Genomic DNA, 26,672 nt, shown 5'->3' with positions numbered 1-26,672 from the left:
CCTAGAAGGGCGTGGTCTCTGGCTGGATGATTGACTGCTTGAACAGTACAGGAAAAGTATTACAGGGCGATTACTGAAGCAAGGATAGGGCGTGGCCTGTGTTTTATGATTGACAGCTCCAGCAAGGTAGGGGGCGGGGTCTGACTAGCAGTTACTCAGAGTCAGACGAGTTCGGCACTCGGCAGATCACGGAGACACAACGGAGAGTTCGGGGACCATTAAGTTTCCTGTGGCCACCGTACACTCGGTAACCGGGGGAAGGAGGGCATACGCTGGTCTAGGGTGTACTATATTATCTTTTCATTGCTACACCGTGTTTTGTGCTCATTCACTTAATAAGCAGCCAGACATAGGCCTGGAGAGCAACAGGATGACCGGTTGTACCGTACACGGACACGTCATGGGGCCTCTGACGTCACGCACCCAGCTGTAACCTTAGCGAGAGGGCTATGAAGGGGTTAAACAGAAGTCGGGGATATTAACGGGTCTGGGCTGCAGTTTTGCTGCTTAACCACTTGGATGCCGGAGAGGCTTACAGTGCTGTTGTTACTCCCCGGCAGCTGTTGGGTTAATTAACTTTGCACCTTTTATGGAAGTATAGTGGGTACATGACACCGCCTTACAGCAGGGATGGTACTGGCCATACTAAATGAATGGGCATACACTGGTATTCACAAGAGTTCTATATGGGGCAGTTTATTTACTATTCATAGGCACACAGTGCCTTTTGTTTTCCATTCTACATGTACAAGGTCTGGTTACCTATAAAACAACATAGGCAGCTGCCTAGTGTAGTGTCTACATGTACAAGGTCTGGTTACCTATAAAACATAGGCAGCTGCCTAGTGTAGTGTCTGGTTACCTATAAAACTTAGGCAGCTGCCTAGTGTAGTGTCTACATGTACAAGGTCTGGTTACCTATAAAACAACATAGGCAGCTGCCTAGTGTAGTGTCTACATGTACAAGGTCTGGTTACCTATAAGATAACATAGGCAGCTGCCTAGTGTAGTGTCTACATGTACAAGGTCTGGTTACCTATAAAACAACATAGGCAGCTGCCTAGTGTAGTGTCTACATGTACAAGGTCTGGTTACCTATACAACATAGGCAGCTGCCTAGTGTAGTGTCTATATATACAAGGCCTGGTTACCTATAAAACATAGGCAGCTGCCTAGTGTAGTGTCTACATATACAAGGCCTGGTTACCTATAAGACAACATGGGCAGCTGCCTAGTGTAGTGTCTACATGTACAAGGTCTGGTTACCTATAAAACAACTTAGGCAGCTGCCTAGTGTAGTGTCTACATGTACAAGGTCTGGTTACCTATAAAACAACTTAGGCAGCTGCCTAGTGTAGTGTCTGGTTACCTATAAAACTTAGGCAGCTGCCTAGTGTAGTGTCTATATATACAAGGCCTGGTTACCTATAAGACAACATGGGCAGCTGCCTAGTGTAGTGTCTACATGTACAAGGTCTGGTTACCTATAAGACAACATAGGCAGCTGCCTAGTGTAGTGACTGCATATACAAGATAAACTCATGTGTCTGGCAGCTGAGCTGTTCAGGTTACTGTTTCTCAAAACTGCTGCAGCTCTTTAGTGATAACTGGGAAGTCCTTGGCACCCACGGGTTTATATGTGTTTGTGTGGCCTATGTATGTACTAGTGTTAACACATATGGTGAAGATGATTGGCTTAAAGGGATACGAAACCCAATTTTTTTCTTTAATGATTCAGATAGAACATGCAATTTAATCCTATTATCAATTTGTCTTTTTATTTGTAAAGGCAGGAATGTAAGTTTAGGAGCCGGCCCATATATTTTTTTGTTCCGCACCTGGGTAACGCTTGCTGATTGGTGGCTACATTTGGGTTTCATATCCCTTTAAGTATCTCTGACATGTCAATTGTACCCAGTACTAAGCCAGGAGGTCACTGCTCATAAAATATTACTCCTGACACCTTTGTAAATCTACAGATTATTTCCTGGCCTAGACATTATGTTCTAAAGCCTTATGTATTCTGTTAGATTTGTCAGCACGTACTGTTTCGTTTTGTATTTATATTTGTCATTAATATCATTTAGTACCATTCTCTGTCTTTGTTTTCTCATTGCCCAGACGCATGTGACAGAAGTCTTTTGGTTACCATTGTGCACTATTTTGCTTTGTGCAGTATTCTCTTTTGTTTATCATTGAACAGATTCTGTGTTGTGTCACCTGGGAGGGAGGGGCGTCTTTTCTTTCCCCCAGGCTCCAGCTGATTGGCTGCAGAGGTAGGGTCATGTGGGAGGAAGCTTGCTCATATCAGCTGTTAGCTTCAGGAGGGCGGTGCATGGGATGTGTTTATTATATTCAGCAACAGGAGGCAGCTGTTCCGCTGCAGCTTTGTGTTGTCATCTGTGTCCTGTCTTCTCCTTTTTGTAGTTTTTATTTTTACCCAGCTATGCAATAGGCTTTAAAAATGGCATTGTGTGTGCAATTTGCTATGTGTGTGTGTGTGTGTGTATATATATATATATATTATTTTAGTGATAGCCATGCTAGTCCAGTTATTCAGAAACATAAGAGTATACAGTGTTTGCAGAAAATTTTGCCAGCCGGGTGGCATTATGAAGTAAGTGGGGGCAGTGTAATATGCTATCCAAAGCACACATAAATTGCATAATTTAACATAACTTTATGCAATGACAATTTGTTTGGTGAAAATGTTAGCACTTAAAAGGTCCTGGGGAGAACCCTGAGTATATCAGTGGTAAGTAGTACAACAATCTTTTTAACAGCCTAATAAAGCTTTTTAAATGTATCCAATACAAAAAATATAAAAGACATTCATGCTTTTGCCTAAACAAATAGTTAAAGTCCCACTAAATAGACCCAGGATTGTTGTCTAGGTTTATTAATGCAAAAAATTGCATTCGTAACATTTTATAAGTTATTGTAAAATGTAAATATGCTTTAAAACTGATCAAACTTTTGATACAGAAAATCTGTAGTGCAAGTATTTTAAAAACAAAATTGATTGATTAGGGATGGGCGAATGTTTTGCAACATTCGAAAAATTAAACAAATTTAAACACGTTTGTTTCGAATGTTTGTACAACATTCTAACATTTGTTTAATGTAATAGTATTTCTAATGCTATCTTTAAATGTAATATTCAATTTGAATTTTTCTCATCATTCGATTCAAATTATGCAATATTTGTATTTGAAAAATTTGTATCAATATATTTGTAATAATATTTCTAATGTTTTCTTTAAATTTAATATTCCAATTATGTAATATTCAAAATAGAAACATTGAATTGATATACAGGTAGCCCTCAGTTTAGACCGGGGTTAGGTTCCAGAAGGAATGGTTGTAAATCGAAACCGTTGTAAATTGAAACCCAGGTTATAATGTAAGTCAATGGGAAGTGAGGGAGTTAGGTTCCAAACCCCTCTCAAAATTGTCATAAGTAACACCTAATACATTATTTTTAAAGCTTTGAAATGAAGACTTTAAATGCTAAACAGCATTATAAACCTAATAAAATCACACAACACAGAATATATAATTAAACTAAGTTAAATGAACAACATTTTTTGCTAAACAGCATTATAAACCTAATAAAATAATCACACAACACAGACTTCACTTGCATTTTTCTGCAAATAGTTCTTTCTATGCATTCTAATCTGGACTGATTTATAGACAGGAAGCTCTTGTTCCTTTGAAATCTGCTCGATAGCTCAGGTCTGGTTAAACTGATTAATTTCAGCTTGCTTTGCTGCAACACAAGCGGACAGCTCCACCTACTGCCTATTTTAATAAATGCACTGCTTCTCAATGCTTTTCAATAGCAGTCACATGACTAGAAAAAAAGGTTGTTATTCTGAAACGGACCGTTGTAAAACGAGGGTCGCCTGTATTTGTATCTATTATGTATCAATTTACTAAATTTCATACCACATGAACTATTGAACTTCTAAATTGTATTTGTTAAAGTGAAAGTCAATCCTAGCGTTTGTGAAATGCTATGATTGACAATTGTAACAAATAAAGGGGACTTTCATTCATAAAGTATAAAAACTTTATGCTGAAAGCTCTTTTACTTGTTTTAAGCGTTCGCCGTTCTGAGCTGCTAAGGCAGCCCACGTCAGGACGCTGTTTTGCTAGAGCGGCTGATTGGCCACAAATCTGCAATGGGTGGCATTGCACAAGCAGTTCACCAGAACTGCTTTTGCAATGTTAAATGCCGACAGTGTATGCTGTTGGCATTCAGCGATGTCTGTCGGACATGATCCGATGAGCGGATCATGTCAGACAGACATTTTGATAAATCGGCCCTATGGGGTTAACATGTGCAGTAATAACATGCTCTGCTTAACTAGTGTGTTTTACTAGTGCAAATATTATATGCTAGACAGTAGACTGACATACCTTGCAAAACCAGTATAAAGTGCTTTTAGATCTGTATTAAGATGAAGTGAAAATATCAGCTGGTTTATTCTAACAAGGACGCCGAATACCTATTGGCAAAAAATATAGAGGCAAGCCGTTCCAGTATTCCTGGGATGGCCTATGGCTGCGCTGTTAATGGTTAGAGAGCTTATTGTACTGTTACGGTTACCCTTAGTCTCGCTGAGAGATGGACCGCTTAGTAGCCTGGATCCCTATTGCTAAAGAGGGGAGAAGCTGCTTTCCATAGTATTCTATATGAGTCTCGCAAATATAGAATAATCTCCCTTAGCTGCAGTACAGCTAGGATACCCTTCTGCCCACAAAAACGAGTCAACGCTGCGATTGAGGGTCAAACAAGAACTCAGGACTGGGATGCCCAGCCTGCTTTTTATTAAGGTTACATGCACACAGGGCACTCCCAGGGGGAGAGGGGGGGAAGCACAAAATCCCCCATCACACATTTAGATAGAGAGCACTGTCCTTTGACAGGCCACAATAGGATTACAGTACTTAAGATAACAAGTTTACAAGTTCATCTTATCAATTAGCAGTCTGGCTCCAGAGGTGATTAGACAATAGTTTCTAAAAGCTGGAAAAAAAAGAGTTAACTCTTTATGAAATGAAACTTGTTACAGTTTTCTTGGAGCCCTTCTTAGGCGCTGGCTTGCTGGTTCAGGCATTGCTGCTGGGAAATAAGCTCTTCACAACAGAATAACTAATGCTTCTGTAACATTGCTCCCTTTCTGTGGAACACTCTGGCAGACACGGTCTGACCCCTTTTCGGGGCAGACTAAGGCTGTCCAGACCGCTGGTTATGCGGGGCTGAGGTCGGTTTGTCTGGACAACCCGTCGGCGTTGCCATTCTGTTTCCCAGGTCTGTAAGTAATGGTGAAATTGAAGGTTTGCAACGATAAGCTCCAACGTAATAGCCTGCCGTTATCTCCAGAGACCCGGTTCAGCCACACCAACGGGTTATGGTCGGTGACCAGAGTGAACTCCTGACCATATAAATAGGGAGTCAATTTCTTTAATGCCCACACCAAAGCCAAACACTCCTTTTCGACCGCTGCATAGCTGACTTCGCGGGGCAGGAGCTTCCGGCTGATGTAGGCAACTGGATGCTCCCCTCCATCTTCGCCTACTTGGCTGAGGACAGCTCCCAGCCCGAACATGGAAGCATCTGTATGGACGATAAAACGTTTGTTAAGGGCTGGGGCCGCCAAGACAGGAGCGTTAATTAGAGCATTTTTGAGAGCCTGGAAAGCCGTTTCACAGTGGGGAGACCACAGGACCTGTCGAGGTAAGTTCTTCTTGGTCAAGTCAGTCAGGGGTTTGGCAAGTGTGCTGTAGTCTGGTACGAACCGTCTATAGTACCCTGCCGTGCCCAGGAAGGCTAGGACCTGAGTCTTAGTGATGGGGGTGGGCCAATTGGCGACAGCTTCTATTTTGGCCGGCTCTGGTCGCTGCTTTCCACACCCCACCCGGTGACCCAGGTACTGTACCTCGGCCATCCCAAAGTGGCATTTTTCTGGCTTCAGAGTCAGGCCAGCAGCCCGGATCTGATCCAGAACCATTCCCACATGAGCTAAGTGGTCCTCCCAGGACTCACTGTGGATCGCTATGTCGTCCAGGTAGGCGCAAGCAAAACTCTGGAAGCCATCCAGGAGCCTATCCACCAAGCGCTGGAATGTAGCTGGGGCATTCTTCATCCCAAACGGCATTACCCTAAACTGATATAAGCCGAATGGGGTGACGAATGCCGACTTGGGGATAGCCTCCGGGGCCAGGGGAATCTGCCAGTAACCTTTGCAGAGGTCAATAGTGGTCAGGTAATTTCCCCTGGCTATACGATCGAGTAGCTCGTCTACCCTGGGCATAGGGTAAGCGTCCGTCACGGTATTTTCATTGAGCCTCCGATAGTCTACGCAGAACCGGGTGGTCCCATCTTTCTTGGGCACCAAGACAACTGGGGAGGCCCAGGGACTATCGGAGGGCTCAATTACCCTGAGCTGGAGCATCTCATCGATCTCCTTCATTCCTGTCCTAACTGCTTCGGGGATTCGGTACGGAGCCTGGCGCAAGGGAGCTTGTCCCGGAGTATCTACCTGGTGGGTGGTTAAAGTAGTGTACCCTGGCTTCGGGGAGAAGGTGAGGTGTTTGGACTGGAGGAGTTGGTTGAGCTGCTCCCTTTCAGTGGGGCTAAGTCGGTCCCCTATCTGAACCTGCGCCACTATACCTGTGGGGAGGCTCTTTTCTAATAGGTCTGGAATGGGTAAACTGTCGGGGTCTTCCTGAGGGGAACAACATACGGCCGTCACGTTCTCTGGTCGCTCAAAATATTCCTTGAGCATGTTTACATGGAATGTCTTTCTAAGATTGTTGTCGTGGCAGCTAGCTATCACATAAGTGGTGTCTCCCCTTTTCTCTACGATCTGGTAGGGACCCTGCCAGGACGCCTGCAATTTGTCTGTCTTCACCGGCTTAAGTACTAACACCTTTTGTCCTATGGTGAAGATTCTCTTTCGGGCCCCCCGATCGTACCATACTTTCTGTCTTCTCTGGGCCAACTGGAGATTAGCCCGCACGGATTTGGCTAATTGCTCCATTCGGTCCCTGAGTTCCAGCACGTATGGCACAATTGGGACACCGTCAGCCTCCATCTCTCCCTCCCAGTGCTCCCGGATCAGGTTTAGGGGTCCCCGTACCTTTCTTCCGTAGAGCAACTCGAAGGGAGAGAACCCTGTCGTTTCCTGGGGCACCTCCCGATAAGCAAATAGGAGGTGCGGCAGGAAGCGTTCCCAGTCTCGGTATTCCTGAGTGAACGTCTTGAGCATTTGCTTGAGGGTCCCATTGAACCTCTCACACAGCCCGTTCGTCTGGGGGTGGTATGGGGAGCTTAGGAGGGACTTAATTTTGCAAACCTGCCAGAGTTGTTGGGTCAATTCAGCCGTAAATTGGGTGCCTCGGTCGGATAGGATTTCTTTTGGAAATCCTACCCGGGAGAACACCTGTACTAGTGCATTCGCTACCGTATCCGCTTGTATGTTGGATAGGGCGACAGCCTCTGGGTACCTGGTAGCGTAGTCCACTACGGTAAGAATGTATCGCTTACCGGAGGGACTAGGGGTAGCCAGTGGTCCCACTAGGTCAATAGCAACCCGGCTGAAGGGTTCCTCTACAATGGGCATATTTACTAGCTGGGCTTTAGGGTGATCGCCTCGCCTTCCTACTCGTTGACACACATCGCAGGTGTTACAGTAAGTTCTAACGTCAGCGTGCACCCCTGGCCAAAAGAACGTGTGAGTAATGCGGTGTAGGGTACGGGTAACGGCTAGGTGGCCTGCTAAGGGGATGTCGTGGCCTATTTTGAGGATTTCTTGACGGTATTTGTGGGGCACTACCAGCTATCGCCTACGCTGTCCCCTTTTCTCTGTCCAGCGGTATAGTTTCCCTTTTTCCCATAAGAATGTTTCGTTATCTGCCCCGCCCCCTCCGGTCTCTGCTCGTTCCCGGTACTTTTGTAAGGTCGGGTCAGTCTTAGACTCTGCCTCGAAGGCATCTGGGGTGTCCCAGGGTATGGGGCCTAACCTGTCAGGCAAGGTCGGGGTAGGTCTTACCTGTGTCTCCCGCACTGGTGAGAGCTCTCGCTCCGTCCGGGCTTGGGCCCGTGTAGTCACTGGGTCCGCCTCGTTGTTGCATACTGGAGCGTAGGCAGAAGTCATGGGGCCCAAATCGTTGCCCAGTAGTACTTCGGCAGGTAAATTATCCATTAGGCCCACGTTCACAGCCCCCTTTCCCGCTCCCCAATCAAGATGCACTTTAGCTGTTGGAATTTTGTACACATCCCCCCCCGCCACTCTAACGGCCACAGTCTGTCCGGATCGCTTGTGCTCTGGCACCAAATGACTCTGTACCAGCGTGATAGTAGCCCCTGTGTCTCGCAATCCCTCGGTAGATCGCCCCTCGAGCCATACCCTCTGCCGATGGTGCTGGCGGTTATCTGAGGCAGCATATACAGGGTCTGCCTCGTGAAGCGGCCCCACATATCCCTCCATAGGGGCCTCTTGGTTAACACAGAGGGCCCGGGCCGGACGATAGGACCCAGAGGGGTAATTGTAATTCCTGGGTGTCTGGTGCGTATTAAGGGGGCAGCTAGCCATGAAATGCCCTGGTTGCTTGCATCGGTGGCAAGTCGGTCTGGGACGCTCAGAGCTGTTATTGGGTGGTCCTGAGTGTCGGACGGGCCCTGTGGGCACCGGGGCTCGGAATTCAGCACGAGGGGGTGCACGGTAAACCTCTCTGGGTTCGACCCGTGCTGGAGCTCGGTAGTTCATGGGTTCGTGAAGACGGGAGTCATAATGTTCATCGGCCAATTTGGCTGCTTCTTCTAAGGTAGAAGGCCGCCTGTCTCGCAGCCATTCCTTCCCTTGCTGTTCCATGCCATTATAAAAATGTTCTAAGAGAAACAATTGTAAAATTTCCTCCCCAGTCACCGCTTTACTTCCGCTCAGCCAGTGATTTGCCGCTCTCCGCATTCGGTGCGCCCATTCCATATGGGTATCGTTAGGCTTCTTTTCCGTGCCCCGAAACTGTCGGCGATACGTGTCCGGAGTTACAGCGTACCGTCGCAACAGTGTCTCCTTAACTAGCTCATACTGTGTCACTTCCTCAGCACCCAGAGTACGAAAGGCTTCCAGGGCTCGCCCGGATAGTTTCCCAGACAATATCGTGGGCCACTCTCTGTTGGGAATCTGGTGCAGGGCACATTGCCTTTCGAAGTCCGCCAAATATTCATCAATCCCTGTCTTGCTCTCTAGGAAGGGTCGAAATGCCGCATAGGGTATCTTGGGCCTCCCAGCATTTTCGACAGGGATGATTACCTGCGGGGCTTCAGCATTGCGGTGTGCGTTCGCTAGGTTGAGTTCGTGGGCTCGAGTCTCTCGTATATCCTCGTCCGCCTCCGCCATCAACTGCTGTACCAATTCCATGGAGGGGTTCGGCCCGTATAATGAGAGCCTTTCCCGAACAATCCTGGTTTTTTCGTCACTAATCGTGGTCGGTGTTTCCGCCATTGTGAAGCTCTGATCCAGTTCGGTCAATTCTGCGATCAGCTCTCTCCTCGGCCGGTTGCTGGCGTACCCCCCTCTGCTTTCAAGTAAATCCTTTAGGGTTGTACGCTTCAATTTTTCGTAAGCGCTCTCCATCCGTTCTGTACCTCTCCTAGGAAATCCAGGAAAATCCCGCCGCTGCCGCCAAATGTTACGGTTACCCTTAGTCTCGCTGAGAGATGGACCGCTTAGTAGCCTGGATCCCTATTGCTAAAGAGGGGAGAAGCTGCTTTCCATAGTATTCTATATGAGTCTCGCAAATATAGAATAATCTCCCTTAGCTGCAGTACAGCTAGGATACCCTTCTGCCCACAAAAACGAGTCAACGCTGCGATTGAGGGTCAAACAAGAACTCAGGACTGGGATGCCCAGCCTGCTTTTTATTAAGGTTACATGCACACAGGGCACTCCCAGGGGGAGAGGGGGGGAAGCACAAAATCCCCCATCACACATTTAGATAGAGAGCACTGTCCTTTGACAGGCCACAATAGGATTACAGTACTTAAGATAACAAGTTTACAAGTTCATCTTATCAATTAGCAGTCTGGCTCCAGAGGTGATTAGACAATAGTTTCTAAAAGCTGGAAAAAAAAGAGTTAACTCTTTATGAAATGAAACTTGTTACAGTTTTCTTGGAGCCCTTCTTAGGCGCTGGCTTGCTGGTTCAGGCATTGCTGCTGGGAAATAAGCTCTTCACAACAGAATAACTAATGCTTCTGTAACATGTACCACATCAGTTTCTGTTTGAGACAGAATCTCGGCACTCTCTCCCTGACCATGAGTGTCGCGGGTCCACACACAGTCACAAGTATGTTATGTAGGGAAAGTTTAATGTTGAAGTGATTGTAAAGGTTTTTATTTTTTATAATATAGTTTTAATTGAGGTAAAAAATTCTAAAATGACAGACAAAAATACAGTGACATCTGATTGGCTTCATACGGTGCACATATACAAGTCACAAGAAATCTAAATGTACATACATTTATAAATAAGATTACACAACACTGCATATACCTACAATACCTATATATTTTTATTTAATTAAAGTAAGAACTTAGTTTCCCTCAGAAGACACAAGAGGTCACTTTTGGACCTTACCTTACATATTGGCACTTTTAGAGGGAGATGTATAATTAAAGTAAATACAGTTTTATCCCAAAGCGGTAAATAATGGTCTTCTGTGAGTCTATATAAAGAAAATACCTATAACTTGTGGAGATGTCAGGTAGAGGAAAGAAAAACAAGATCACTTGAACTTATAAAGACTATAATATCCAACATCCCTTTAAATAACATGTCTATAGGCTTCATAAATATGTTTGATAATTGCTTATATCATAAAGACCAAGAGAAGCGAGACTTATCAGGAGGCCTATAAACTTATATACAGTAAATAAGAACGGAAAGAATCGTCAACAAAACTCTATTGTAAATAACATTTAAGCGATCAATAAGCAAAACTCATTTAGATTTGAAATCCCTGGTTCAAATTATAATTATGTGTTCCATAGCCAGCGCTGACCCTACTGGTAGAATATAAATATATTAGGTATAAGTAAGACCTCTACAGGGTAGTACTGAGAGGCTACCCGTGAGGGGAATGACACCATTACTATAGGCTATGAACCATTTGTATGGGGGGGGGACATCATATCTGAAGCAAATAGTTAGCCAATAGATCCCTAGCTGTAATAGTTGTGTGGAAATATACATACAAAACGTGTGTGTGTGTGTGTGTTTATGTATATGTGTGTGTATGTATAGAGAGAGAGAGAGAGACTCACATATGTTGACCTGTTTATGAATAGGTTTTTTATATAGGTTATAGACTAAAGATGCTTAGTGTGTGTATGTGTATGTATATATATATATATATATATATATATATATATATATATATATATATATATATATATATATATATATATATATATATATATATACTTTCCCTTATCGAACAATGCATAAAATAGAGCAGACAGGAGTATAAAAGCACTATGTACATGAGACTAGTTCAGCAGTCAACTATTAAGTAGGTGTTGAATCAAGAATGGCTAAGTAGGATAACAGGTCTGTTTGGGGTTTGCATTGAGTAGCAGGACAGTTAAATGAAAGTCCAGCTGTAGATAGGGGTGAGTAACCGTGTACCCTGTGTCAAGCTTATAGCACTGTCCCCAGGTTTAGCCAATGCCGACTCTGGTTGACACCACTAGTCCAGATGTGCGCTGCTTAGTTTTTGTGCCGGAGCGGTCTCGTGCATGCTTTGTGTAGGGACTTCACGCAAGGGCCCCATGGTCCATGCACAGCTCCTGTCTCCCCATAGAGACACATGGATCGGGTCGCCGGCAACAGAGGAGCCAGGTTACTGGTAATTTAGCGGAACAATTCCTGATCAGTACTGGATGCGCAAGTTTCTGCTGGACATGGGCCTCGGGGGATCGTCGTCATCTGCTCCAAGAGTCTACCTCTCTAAAACGGTCATGGGACTTTCCACATAGCCGGCTCTTTTGGGTCCTGAATATACAGGTCGGTATTTAACTTGTCCCACCAGAAAATTATCAGAGTCTGGAGAGGGTACTATTCTTGTAGTATTCAGCTCATTAAGCAGCTCGGTTTCGGTTTTTGCTTATGAAGTTGGAGATTTATCATCAGTTTTCCCCCTCACTGCATTTATAGTTTTTTTTGGGGTAGGAAAGTCTCATCTAACATGGCACAAAATGTTATCTCAAAGTCCAGTAGGATCTCCTCTAATGCAATAGTTATTTCTTCGATTTTCACACTAGGGATGTGTAGAAACACCAGTTGGGTATATTAAAAGTCTTTATAGCAGCATTAAATATCTGCTCCGTAACCCAGTTTCATGGGGGGGGGGGGGGGTGTATTGTGCAGCATACCCCCCCCATATAGTGAGTTTGTCAGATCATCAGATCCTTCCAGAGAATTTCAGGGTGAAGTGAAATTTATATTTTAAATCAATAGTTTGATTTTAATCCCTAAAAGTTAAATTAGAGCCCGGGAGCTCCCCACAGATGCGTCCGGCTGCTTCAGTCCGGTATCTAAAAAAAAAATCTTAAAAACAGTGGCACTTTCATTCATTAAACTTTACAATGATGCTTATTTTTTTAAATATTTACCTTTGCTTTATTGTAAACATAACGCCGATCCTCCGCCCGCTTCTGCTTTCATTAGCATATCGATGACCATCAGACTTCCTCCAATCGTAGTGTTTCCTCACAAGCTAGATGCCAAAGGTGGGACACAATGACTGGAGGAAACCGGAGGAAAGAAAGCAGGAGCTGCAGTTGAAGGATCAGCGTTATCTTTACCATAATGCAAAGGTAAGTACTGCTAAAAATAAGCTTCATTGTAAAGTTTAATTAATTAAAATGCCCCTGTTTTTAAGATTATTTTTAGATACCAGGCACTTATTCATTAAACCTTACAGTCACTTTAACTTTTTAGGCAGTTCTGGCTCAGCCCCAATCTTTGATATTCAATATGTCTGTCCTGGTCCCCTATTGATTTGTTCACCAACTAACAGCTAACGTATGTAAATCTCAGATGCAGATCTATACAGAAACGTCTTCATTGAATGATTGATACATGAAAAACGGCTATAAAGAGAATGCAAACAATCTCATACAATTAATGAAGCGAATGTCTTATGGTTTTAATGGGGATGACTGTGTGTTCACGTTCATGCTTAATACACGTGTGGATTTTGACGCAACAAACAAACTGGCAGTTAATTGCATCATAAATAAGGGCCCTTGTTCTATGTAGTTTAACTAAATCTACTTTTAGAGGCTATAGCACTACACCAATTACCCCATAACACTTCAATTCAGTTAAGTATTAAATGCTAATAAGATTCAATATTTTTTATTAAATCTCATCTGTAAAGTCATTTCATGCAGACAATGTATATTTATATTATTGAAGCCCTGTGTGTAATTCATAGTCATGTATGTTATAGGCAAATCTGATGTGGTTTGAGCTGTAAAATGAAGGGGACATTTTAGAATAATACAATTCTGTAATTTTCACTGCTAGTTGGTTTTTAACCTCTGCAATTGCTGATCCGGTGCAATATACAGCCAGTAAAACAGTGGGTACCAGCATACGCATTTAGCTGCCAATCATTGGCTACCTAAGGGGATACCAACTTGCATTAGTTTAACAATATAATGCTCTAAAATATAGTGCTATTTATTATTACTCTTGAAATTCCCTTTAAAGGGGCAGTAAACACCTTGTAATTGCAAAACATTTCTGTTATGTTGTTGTAGAATAATATATCATCCAGCTCTAAACATTTTTATAATAAATGTAACATCCTTATTACTTCAATTGTTTATCAATAGTAAAACTCCACTCACCCTTTATTTGGAGGAGTCACTCTGGGATTGAGTCTGCAGACAGTAAGCCATTGTAATAATATTAGTTTTAAAGTACACTGTTTTACAGTGGTTAAAAGCTAAACCCAATGAGTTGCATATATGTATCAGGGTTAGCCTCGATAAGTCAGCATGGTGCATTTTAAGTTTTGAGAGTGAGAAAATCTTTAATTTTTAGAGCAAAAGTATAGGAATAATAAAAGCATATTGCAAAGTTATTTTATTACTCTTCAAGCTACTCCCAGAATTTTTGTTTTAAAAAATAATCCCTTTTATTACCCATTCCCCAGTTTTGCGTAACCAACACGGTTATATTAATATACTTTTCACCTCTGTGATTACCTTGTATCTAAGCCTCTGCAGACTGCCCCCTACAGTTCTTTTGACAGACATGCAGTTTAGTCAATCAGTGCTGACTCGTACATAACTCCATGGGAGTGAGCACAATGTTATCTATGACACGCATGAACTAGCACTGTCTAGCTGTAAAAACTGTCAAAATGCACTGAGATAAGAGGCTGCTCTTACGTGCTTAGAAAGTAGCATATGAGCCTACAAGTAAATTGGAAAGTTTAAAAATTGCATGCCCTATCTGAATCATAAAAGTTTAATTTTGACTAGACTGTCCCTTTAATTCTATACGCTGTATTTTGCTGTTTATAGACTGTTGGTTTTATTTAAAACAAAAATGTAAAAAAAAAATCTGTATTGCTAATGCTGCTAACTGACCGTTTACCTAAACTGCTCTGTGTGACCGAGATATATTGTATCACTTCTCTGTAACAATGTCACTGCTTTGGCTATTCAGATGTCTGCTGTACTTTGTTAGGGGGTTAGCAGCTTTTTAGTGTTTTGGTGACACAGCAGCTTTAATGAGTTTGACGTCCTCCTTTACTGATAATACTGCAAAACTGTGTGTATGACTCATCACTTTACACCATGAGCTCACCGTGTTTTTATAACCTACTTCTAATAGAATCTGTCCTATAATTTATTTTTGCATCTAGGTCATTTAGAGATGTTTAGACATGTATTTCTGAGGAACAAATGCCTGTTTTAGAGTCCTCTCATCCTCCTGATTTCATCACCTACGCTGCTTAGTTCTTTGTTTTTTGTCTTTTGACCCAGTATCTTTAAAGCATTCTCTAAACATTTTTATCTTTCAAACACCATTAAAGGGACATTGTGTGTTAATGATCCATTTTAGATGATGGAGTGCCTTTAATTGATAACAAATGGTGCATTTACCTTTATTTTGACATTTAAAATAGCTGCTTTTTCCCATTTTAAGATTTCAGTACTGCACTATTGGCTATAGAAGAGCTATGTAATCAAAAGACAGCAGCAGAGATACCCTTCTGGTTAGGAGTGTGAGAGATCACATCCCAAATGAAAGAATGTTCCTACTTGTTTGAGAGAGTACTTTGTCTTTTCAACTTTTGTTTCTTCATGGAGCAGTGCTAAATAAAGTACAGGTTGCCCTCAGTTTATGCCGGGGTTAGGTTCCAGAAGGAATGGTTGTAAATTGAAACCCAGTTTATAATGTAAGTCAATGGGAAGTAAGGGAGTTAGGTTCCAGGCCCCTCTCAAAATTGTCATAAGTAACACCTAATACATTATTTTTAAAGCTTTGAAATGAAGACTTTTAAAGGGACAGTCTAGTATAAATTAAACTTTCATTATTCAGATAGAACTTTTAATTTTAATTGACTTTCCAATTTACTTTTATCATCAAATTTGCTTTTTTCTCTTGGTATTCTTAGTTTAAACTAAACATAGGTAGGCTCATATGCTAATTTCTAAGCCTTTGAGGGCTGCCTCTTATCGCATGCTTTTTACATCTCTTTTCAACGCAAAGAGACAGAAAGTACACGTGGGCCATATAGATAACACTGTGTTCAGGCACAGAGGGTTATTTAAGATCTAGCACAAAACATTGCTAAATGCAAGACAATAGAAAATAACAAGTCACATTCATGTGATCAGGGGGCTGAAGAAGGTTCCTAGATAAAAGGTAATCACAGAGGTAAAAAGTATATTAATATAACTGTGTTGGTTTTGCAAAACTGGGGAATGGATAATAAAGGGATTATCTATCTTTTAAAACAATACCAGTTCTATGGTAGACTGTCCCTTTAAATGCTAAACGGCATTATAAACAGTATCAAATAATCACACAACACAGAATATATAATTAAAGTAAGTTAAATGAACAAAAACATTTGCTAAAACAGTATTATAACCTAATAAAATAATCACACAACACAGAAAATATAATCAAACTAAGTTTAATGAACAAAAACATTTGCTAACTGCACCTAATAAAATAATCGCACAACAGACTGCATCATCATCAAACTAAGTTTAATGAACAAAAAACGTTTTTTTTTTTTTTTTACTTGCATTTTTCTGCAATCAGTTCTCTGCACTGTTAGCATGTTAGATAATATTGGGTCTGCATCTATTCTATGCATTTCAATCTACAGTGATTAATAGGCAGTTAGGCACCCTCACATCAAGCAGCTGGACAGGAAGATAATAGGGAAGTGGCTGCTAGATCTTGTTCGATAGGTCTGGTCTGCTCTGTGTACACAGATTCATTTCAGGCTGTAAAGCTTGCTTAAAGGGACAGTCTACTCAAAACTAAACTTTCATGATTCAGATAGGGCATGCAATTTTAAACAACTTTCCAATTTACTTTTATCATCAAATTTGCTTTGTTCCCTTGGTGGTATTTTTGAAAAGTTAAACCTAGCTAGTCTCAAACTGATTTCTAAACAGTTGAAAACCGCCTCCTAGCTCAGAGCATTTTGAAAGTTTTTCACAGTTAGACTATGCTAGTTCACATGTGTCATATAGATAACATTGTGCTCACTCCCGTGAAGTTATTTGGGAGTCTTCACTGATTGACTACACTGCATGTCTGTCAAAGGCACTTAGATAAGGAGGCTGTCTGCAAAGGCTTAGATACAAGGTAATCACAGAGGTAAAAAGTATATTAATATAACTGTGTTGGTTATGAAAAAACGGGGAATGGGTAATAAAAGAATTATCTATCTTTTCAAATAAGAACAATTTTGGTGTAGACTGTCCCTTTAACTTTGCTGAAACACAAGCGGACAGCTCCACCTACTGGCTATTTTAATTAGTGCAATGATTTCAATGCATTTCAATAGCAGTCACATGACTGGAAAAAAAAAGGTTGTTATTCTGAAACGGCGCAAATTGAACCGGCGTAAACCCAGGGCCACCTGTACTGTACAGTGTCCTACACACACACAAAATGTCAGCCAGGTGGCATTATGAAGTGTAATACTTGCAAGGATGTCTGAAATATGCATAGGCCCTTTCTGAGAAATAAAGGGACTTGGTACTCGAAGTAAAACTTTTCCGATTAAGATAGAGCATACAGTCTTTTGGTCTCCTTGGCTGAAACTTAGTTTCTTTTCTTGAGAGCATATTGACGTGAGGTTAGGACTGTACACTTGTATTGAGCACTCTATGCTTGCTGCAGTGTGTGTAGCAATTAATACAAAGCTACCAATTGATGGAGCTTTATAGTGCAGTAGCTTCAGCCAGTTTATGTTAAAGGTAAACTAAGCTATTGCTGTATAGCTAGAAGCACTGTGTAATAAAGATGACTGAACACAAACTGAGAGTGCATCTATCTTTGGGCAGGAGACATCTCAACACTTCGTAGTAAGTGAAGGCATACTGCTGGTGTTTCCTTTTTGTTACTCAACACTGCCCGCAACAGCTCCCTCTACAGTTTGCTTTTACAATACTGATGCACACTTTCTTGATATGTGCACATTTCTGAGCCTACTTTGGGGTAGATTTATCAAAGCAATTATCCTGTAATTGCGGGCAAAATAACGCTTATGCACCAATCTGCACCTATAATTGCGCAAACATGAAAGAAACTTCTTCGCACTCCGCTTGCATTTGCCTAGGCGCACGAGCGCGCTCCCGAGTGCACCAATATACATTAGTAATGGGCGTAATTTCACAGCCCGACCTACAAATAAGGCCAGTTTCTTATTTATCATTGCTTTGCGCCAATAGGGAACTGAAATTTCTCCTTAAAGTGCATGTTTTATATTTCGCCATACAGACTGAGGCGAACACCATTATCATCATACATGCTTTTACATCTTGTGATGCAGTAAATTCTTCTTTTAACTCATTTTTCAAAGGCTCTGCGCCAAGAAGAGACTGTTATTGCCAGAAACAGGCACATACGGGTACCAAGAGTTTTATTTATATTATATTATTGAAATAAGCACTCACTGGACTTCAGCCAACTGTGTTCTTTATTTGTGACGTTTCGGGACACAAACAGTCCCTTCCTCAGAGGAAGGGATTGTTTGTGTCCTGAAACGTCACAATAAAGAACACAGTTGGCTGAAGTCCAGTGAGTGCTTATTTCAATATAATACTACGGAGTTCTATTGCACCCAGGACTGTATCGATTATTTATATATATATATATATATATATATATATATATATATATATATATATATATATATATATATATATATATATATATATATATATATATATATATTTCTCTCTATATCGATCTTAAATTACCAGCATATGGCAAAAACAGCACGGAAACATTTTATATAATATAAATATGCGCAAAATAGATGCCAAAAAAACGCTTTTTTAATAATCAAGACATGCAGCGTAAATATTTATAGGTGTGATAAATAGGGAGTAAAAAAGTAAATGCGTTTTCCAACAGGCGAAATGTTATCATTATTACGCCCCAGCTCGCCTTTTACTAATTGCGCAAAATTACATTATTTTTTTTATAAATTCAGGCGCACATGTGTGCTTCTCCAGAGGCGAGCTGGGGCGCAGTTACAGGTGAAGCACATACAGAGTTCGCCTAGCCTTTGATAAATCAACCCCGAAGTATGCCCTTATGGAAATGGACCAAGTTCCAACAAAGGATAACAAGAGAAGTAAATCTGATAATATAAATGCATTGGGAAGTTGTTAAAGCTGTACACTGTATCTGAATCAACAACATTTAATTTTTACTTCCATCTTCCTTTTTATTAGGCATCTACTTTAGTATATGGGCAGGCTCAATGCAAATTTTGATTCTCATCTGTTGTCAAATCTATGTATGTGACTTTAACTTACCACTTTGTATTCCTTAAATTTTTTTCATTTTGTTTTTTTTTTTCATTTATTTTCGTATTTAAAAAAACCCTGAATTGCTTTTCTACCCTATTATTTCTAATGTATGAGTGTTTTGCTTTACTATTCTTTGCTATAGACCACACATGTAATGTATATATTTACGTTAGATATTTTGTTTCTTCCCTATTATTTCTAATGTCTGAGTGTTTTGGTTTGTGTTACTATTCTTTGTTATAGACCACACATGTATTGTATATATTTACATTTAGATATTTTGTTTCTTCCCTCAGACTTTTAGCATTTGCACAAAGTTCTGAAGCAGAGAGATGGGCAGAATTTTCCTGGATCACATTGGCGGTACCCGTCTTTTTTCCTGTGCTAACTGTGATACCATTTTGACCAATCGTTCTGAGCTCATATCCACTCGCTTCACGGGAGCTACAGGGAGAGCATTCCTTTTCAACAAGGTACAACCTTCTTACGAGCAAGCCGGACAATAGTAATTGTGGTTAAACATCTGTATAAAAAGCAGTCAATCAAACACATTATTACATTTGCTGCATTATATAAATACCTGGCATGTTTCCAATATTTTATCATATCCATCCCTGTGCTTTAAAGGGACAGTAAACACCAAAAATGTTATTGTTTAAAAAGATAGATGCACCCTTTATTACCCATTCACCAGTTTTGCATAACCAACATCGTTATAATAATGCACTTTTTACCTCTCTAATTACCCTGTATCTAAGCTTTTGCAGACTGCCTCCTTATCTTAGATTATTTGACAGACTTGCATTTCAGGCATTTAGTGCTGACTCTTAAATAACTCCAGGTGCGTGAGCAAATGTTATTTATATGAAACACATGAACGAACACCCTCTATCTGTGAAAAACTTCCATATCCATTTAGATAATAGGCGGCCTTGAAGGTCTTAGAAATTAACATATAAGCCTACCTAGGTTTAGATCAACTTAGAATACTAAGAGAACAAAGCACATTTGATGATAAAAGTAAGTTGGAAAGTTGTTTAAAATTACATGCCCTATCCCGAATCATGAAGGTTTAATTTGAACTTTACTGTCCCTTTAAGGGGACTTTCTAGTGTACTATAAATGCCATTTTGTTATAGCATTTTATATTTTACTAAGTTTTAGCTCTTCTAATGGGTTTGTATGTAGTACAAGTTGTGTCACTTTAGACGAGGTTACAGCTGGTGAGTCAGTCAGGAGATATTGCAGCAAAAACTGCCCTTACCAAACTCCCCTTTAAAAATACACTTAATATCCACAGGGTTCAGTTTAGCATCACATACTCTTATAGGTACATAAGCTAACTCTCATTTGCAGCTGTTTGCCCTCGCTCTTCAAGAGACAAAGGCTGTCAGACACTAAACAACTTCAAGTGTTTATGGTACTATAAAACTGTGAAATTTTCTACATTGTTGCAAACCATGCAGCCGTGTAGTTTTCAAGACGCATGCATGCTCCTAAACTCCTATCAGCCTACATGTTTACTCTTCCTCAAAGAATACCAAGAGAATGAAGTCAATTTGATAACGGAAGTAAATTGGAAAGATTTTTAAACTGCTTGCTCTATCTCAGTGGTTCCCAAAGTGGGAATACTGAGGGTGCACTAGAATTTTTCATTTATTTAAATATGATAAATGCTTTTTGAGAGAAATATAATTTCTATTTAAGATACATTATAATCTAAAGGTTATTTATCCTGAAATATAGATTAGTTTTTAATTATATAGCAAGATGCTGTATATTCATGGCTGTAATGTTTAATTTTTTTGGGTAAATAAATTCCATTAAAGGGACAGTCTACACCAGAATTGTATTGTTTTAAAAGATAGATAATCCCTTTTTATTACCCATTCCCCAGTTTTGCTTAACCAACACAGTTATATTAATAACTGGGTGGTGGGTGGTGGATTCATGGAATGAACTTCCATTTGAGGTGGTAAACACAAAGACTGTAAAGGAATTTAAAAATACCTGGGACATGCATAAGGCTATCCTAAGGAAAAAGTAACATGTAATATGGGTAGACTTGATGGGCCTTTTTGGTTCTTATCTACCGTCAAATTCCATGTTTCTATGTAATATACTTTTAACCTCTGTGATTATCTTGTATCTAAGCCTCTGCAAACTGCCCCTTAATTTTAGTTCTTTTGACAGACTTGCAGTTTAGCCAATCAGTACCTGCTCCCAGATAACTTCACGTGCACGAGCACAGTGTTATCTATATGAAACACATGAACTAACACCCTCTAGTGGTGAAAAACTGTTAAAATACATTCTGAAAAGAGGTGACCTTCAAGGTCTAAGAAATTAGCATATGAACCTCCTAGGTTAAGCTTTCAACTAAGAATACCAAGAGAACAAAGCAAAATTGGTGATAAAAGTAAATTGGAAAATTGTTTTAAATTACATGCTCTATCTGAATCATGAAAGTTTATTTTGGCCTAGACTGTCCCTTTAATCCATTCACAAGGTCATGTTTTGTTACAAGGTTTCTGTATAATTATTTTGGGCATTTTTTCTATCTTGATGATATTATCACATACAGTTGTGCTCATAAGTTTCCATACCCTGGCAGAATTTATGATTTCTTGGCCATTTTTCAGAGAATATAAATAACACAAAAACTTTTCTTTCACTCATGTTTAGTGTTTGGCTGAAGCCATTTATCATTCATCAAATGTGTTTACTCTTTTTAAATCATAATGACAACAGCAACTTACCCAAATGACCCTGATCAAAGGTTTACATACCCCAGTTCTTAATACCGTGTATTGCCCGCTTTTAACATCAATGACAGCTTGAAGTCTTTTGTGGATGAGGCTCTTTATCTTCTCAGATGGTAAAGTTGCCTATTCATCCTGGCAAAAAACCTCCAGTTCCTGTAAATTCTTGGGCTGTCTTGCATGGACTGCACTTCATTCTCTTGGTATCCTGACTAGCTGAACAAATTGGGTGAGACGGTGACAAGCAGCTAGCTCACAGTACTGCATTGTAAATCAGCCTACCTATGTATGCTTTTCAACAATGGATAGCAAAAGAAACAATGCAAATTGGGTAAAAAAAAAAAAAAAAATTGCATATTTTACAAATCATGAAAGTTTAATTTTGACTTTGTTCCCCTGCAAATCTGTGTACACATAATCAACCCATACTAAATTTCAAGAAGCTCAATGAATATAAGATTGTTTGGAGTGGAATAGATCTGCACAAGGATCTAAGTGTGAGGAGCAAGCATTAAAAATGAAATATAATGTTATTGTTGTAGTTAAATACAACTATATTTAAATTATTATTAAGCTAATGGTTTTTTTCTCCTTCCAATAAAGTACAACTGAAAAGTTTATCAAATATGAATAATTAACCTTTTAAACTGGAGATAGTTCACCTACCAATAATTTAATACATTTCAACGATATATCTATGCATATCTGATATATAACCAAATTAGTCATGGTCTGATGTAACTGGACAAATAATCTGAAACATTATCCTAAAAATGAAAACCATGATTAAAATTGATTTAAATTGGTCTTACTGACTATTGATTTAAATTGTGATTTAAATCAAAACCACCCTGGTACAAACTGATATAATGGGCTGCTAAATGGCAGATAAGGTTTTAACACAGAATTATTTCATGTTATATAATTTGGAAAACAAAAGTAAACACTTAATGTGCCACTAGTTGATCCATTAAAGGAATAGGAAAGTGAAAAACTTTCATAGATCAGATATAAAAACAGACTTTTCTGTTTTTACTTCAGTTAACACATTTACTTCATTCATTTGGCATCCTTTGTTGAAAAGCAAACACTGGTTGTCTCAGGAGCAGCAATGCAATGCACTTCTGGCACCAAGCTGGTGGCTACACAGTCACATATGCCATTTTTCATTGGCTCACCGTATATATTTAGATAAAATTCAGTAATACATTGCTGCATAAAACTTGGATTTCTATTTTACAGCTGCAAGGTCTAGACAGGATCCAGCCGCACCAAGCTAAATTTTAGGTGCGGCCGATGGCAGACAACAAGAGGAAGTGTGGTGCACCCATAGGTTTCTTTGGAACTCTAAATCAGGGCACCAGGTCCTAATTTTAAGGTGGCAGGAGCGCCTGGGTTTGTTGACCCCTGATCTAACATAAGATCATTTGTTTTTGCATGTGTCACTTTTAAAAAAAATAATAAAAAAAAATGTCTTTCTATAAACAATATACTCTAGTACTGTAGTGTATGTGCCTGTGTGTGGTGTTCACTTTTAGTAGGGATGAGAACAGAAAAATATCAAAATATGCTTAAAAATTCTGTTAATCATTTGTCTAAACAGAAAAAAGGTTTCTTAAAAGAACACGTTTGTCATTGACAGACACACAAATATTGTTTTCTATAATGTTTAATATCTTCTGATAGGTTGTAAACCTGCAATACAGTGAAGTCCAAGACCGTGTCATGCTTACAGGCCGTCACATGGTCCGCGATGTTAGTTGTAAGAACTGCAACAGTAAATTGGGCTGGATTTACGAATTTGCCACAGAAGACAGTCAGCGCTACAAGGAAGGAAGAGTCATCTTGGAGCGCGCACTGGTGCGTGAGAGCGAAGGATTTGAAGAGCATGTTCCATCAGACAACTCCTGAAAACTCATGTTACCTGGTTCTTTGTATTTTACACTGAAATGTAAAACATGAAAAAAAATGTATTTGCATACACTGTTACCTTAATAGCCTCAGTAAAATATTGAGTTAGAAGACCGAAGGCTTGTAAGCGGTCACTTTATTTAGGAGTTATCCATCTTGGAAAAAAAGACATCAATGCTGTCTTATAGCAGATACAAAAAACACCTACATTTAAAGGGTCTTTTTTTTTTTTTGTAAATAACAATAACTTTATTTGTTTCACCTTGTTTGTAAATGCCTTATTTGTTTTTAAACATTTTTTTTTCCATTATTTTTTTTTCCTTATTTAGATTTCAGACAAAAATATTTTCTAACAAAGATTCCTTCAGTTAACATACCTGCGTATTTCCATAAGAAATACTTTTCTTTTGTATACTAAAGGTTCAGTGTGTTGATGCTTGCGCTGTCCCGAGCATCATTCATCCGTTTAGGGGTTGCTGGGAAAGTCAGAATCCATTGTGCTTTCATATATCTGACCCAAAGATTCCACCATATTAAGATTTTGTCATGTTTAAATTGATATACAGCTGGTGTGGATTTAAAGAAAAATGATATATTTTGAAATGTAACAACAAATTGGTTTTCTGTAAGTGTTGTACTACGTAGTGATAGTAAATAAAACAATGTTTCTCTGATTGGTGCTCAGTCTTTCTTCTCTTGTTTATACTTTTAAAGAGATGTTTAATAGTAAATACCTGCTAGGCATTATGGTGTATTCAAAGCGAAGATTGGCCTTAGAATAGTATGTAGATGTATTTTTACCATTATATTCTTTCATGCGTCGGAATACAATTTTAAACTACATTATAATTTACTTCTATTATCTCATTTGCTTCAGTCTTTAGATATCCTTTGTAGAAGAAATGTCAATGCACATGGGTGAGCCAATCACACCAGGCATCTATGTGCCACCATTCAGCAGCTACTGAGCCTATCTAGATATGCTTTTCAGCAAAGTATATCAAGAAAATTAGATAATAGAAGTAAATTAGAAAGTTGTTTAAAATTTACATGCTCTTTCTGAATCATGAAAGACAAAAAATGGGTTTCATGTTCCTTTTTAAAGGGCCACAAAAGTAAAAAAAAAAAGTGTCACACTTTAGATAAAGCATGCAATTTTAAAAAAATCTTTCCAATATACTTTCATGATCAAAATAAGCCCATTCTTTTCCCTCTTAATATGAGGAGAGTCCATGGCATCATTCCTTACTGTTGGGAAATACTGAACCTGGCCACAAGGAGAAGGCAAAGACACCCCAGCCAAAGGCTGAAAGGGACAGTCTACACCAGAATTTTTATTGTTTTAAAAGATAGATAATCCCTTTATTACCCATTTCCCAGTTTTGCATAACTAACACAGTTATAATAATATACTTTTAACCTCTGTGATTATCTTGCATCTAAGCCTCTGCAAACTGCCCCTTTTTTCAGTTCTTTTGACAGACTTGCAGTCTAGCCAATCAGTGCCTGCTCCCAGATAACTTCTCGTGCACAAGCACAGTGTTATCTATATGAAATACATGAACTAACACCCTCTAGTGGGGAAAAACTGTTACAATGCAATCTGAAAGAGGTGGGCTTCAAGGTCTTAGAAATTAGCATATGAACCTCCTAGGTTAAGCTTTCAACTAAAAATACCAAGAGAACAAAGCAAAATTGGTGATAAAAGTAAATTGGAAAATTGTTTAAAATTACATGCTCTATCTGAATCATGAAAGTTTTTTTTTTTTTTTGGCCTAGACTGTCCCTTTAAATACCCCCCCCCCCCCCACACTTCCCTCATATCCCAGTCATTCTTTGCCTTTAGTCACAGGAGGTTGGCAGAGAAGTGTCAGAAGATTCTGAGTAGTTCCTTATGAAGGGTATCTGCCCTTCGAAATGGGACTGGAATTTTAAGTAGTCTTGTCAGCCTCTCAGTGAGAGTATTGATGAAAGTTAGAGTCTGGAGATGCAGGGAGAGTCTCTTTTTGCGAACCTATCCAGACTTGTATTAACAGCTCCTAAGCAATAAGTGTTGATGAGTTTCACTGCCTGCTTTTCATCACAAGTCCATGTCAGGTGTGATGCTACAAGACTGTCAAACTTGAGAGGCTGTGTTCCTGTTCCACGGCATAGATTCCGGTAAGATTTTGTTTTCTTTTGCAAGATGTACCGAGTCCACGGATTCATCCTTACTTGTGGGATATTATCCTTCCTAACAGGAAGTGGCAAAGAGAGCACCACAGCAGAGCTGTCTATATAGCTCCCCCCTTAACTCCACCCCCAGTCATTCTCTTTGCCGGCTCTAAGCAGGAAGGTTAAAGTGAAAGAGGTGTTAAACTGTTTTATTTTATCTTCAATCAAGAGTTTGTTATTTTTAAATGGTACCGGTGTTGTACTATTTACTCTCAGGCAGGACATAGATGAAGATTTCTGCCTGGAGGATGATGATCTTAGCATTTGTAACTAAGGTCCACTGCTGTTCCCACAGAAGCTGAGGAGTACAGGAAAACTTCAGTGTGAGGAACGGTTTCTTGCTATACAACAATGAGGTATGTTCAGTCATTATTTTCTGCAGAGACTTGGATAACTACAGAAAGGCTGACAGTATCCCCATTAGGGGAAGGGAAAGCAGTAATCCTAGAATTAGATGGGGTATTACTAGCTTGCATATAGGGCTAATCTTATGGGCACTCAGTTTGTATGTTTTATTGGGACAAACGTTTGTGTGTTTGGCAGTACTGTGTTTACAGCAACATCGAGTGAGAGGGGCGTGGCCTATTTTCGTGCCTCAGTTGCGCATTTGTTTTACATAGGCAAGCAGCAAGCTACAAAAGAAGGGTCCTGGTGCACTTCTAAGGGCCTAATCAAAGCT

The 26,672-nt window shown here is 39.9% G+C and overlaps 1 protein-coding gene across 1 annotated transcript; it reads left to right on the top strand.

Moving 5' to 3' along the window:
• The first annotated feature begins 110 nt into the window (after nucleotides 1-110).
• YPEL5 (yippee like 5) lies at nucleotides 111-24,453 on the top strand. Its single transcript, XM_053712640.1, has 3 exons — nucleotides 111-247; nucleotides 19,403-19,579; nucleotides 23,555-24,453. The coding sequence occupies exons 2-3, from the start codon at nucleotides 19,439-19,441 to the stop codon at nucleotides 23,777-23,779; spliced, it is 366 nt and encodes a 121-aa protein (XP_053568615.1). The 5' UTR covers nucleotides 111-247; nucleotides 19,403-19,438; the 3' UTR covers nucleotides 23,780-24,453.
• Nucleotides 24,454-26,672: the final 2,219 nt, after the last annotated feature.

Source organism: Bombina bombina, chromosome 4 (genome assembly GCF_027579735.1).
Source record: "Bombina bombina isolate aBomBom1 chromosome 4, aBomBom1.pri, whole genome shotgun sequence".
In the NCBI taxonomy this organism is placed as follows: Eukaryota; Metazoa; Chordata; class Amphibia; order Anura; family Bombinatoridae; genus Bombina; species Bombina bombina.
This window is presented reverse-complemented; position numbering and strand designations above follow the sequence as displayed.

Excerpts from the sequence above, each read along its gene's own strand:
- YPEL5 (XM_053712640.1), top strand. The coding sequence starts at position 19,439 with ATGGGCAGAATTTTCCTGGATCACATTGGCGGTACCCGTCTTTTTTCC. Across the intron at positions 19,580-23,554 it reads GAGCATTCCTTTTCAACAAG|GTTGTAAACCTGCAATACAG; the intron begins GTACAACCTTCT and ends ATCTTCTGATAG.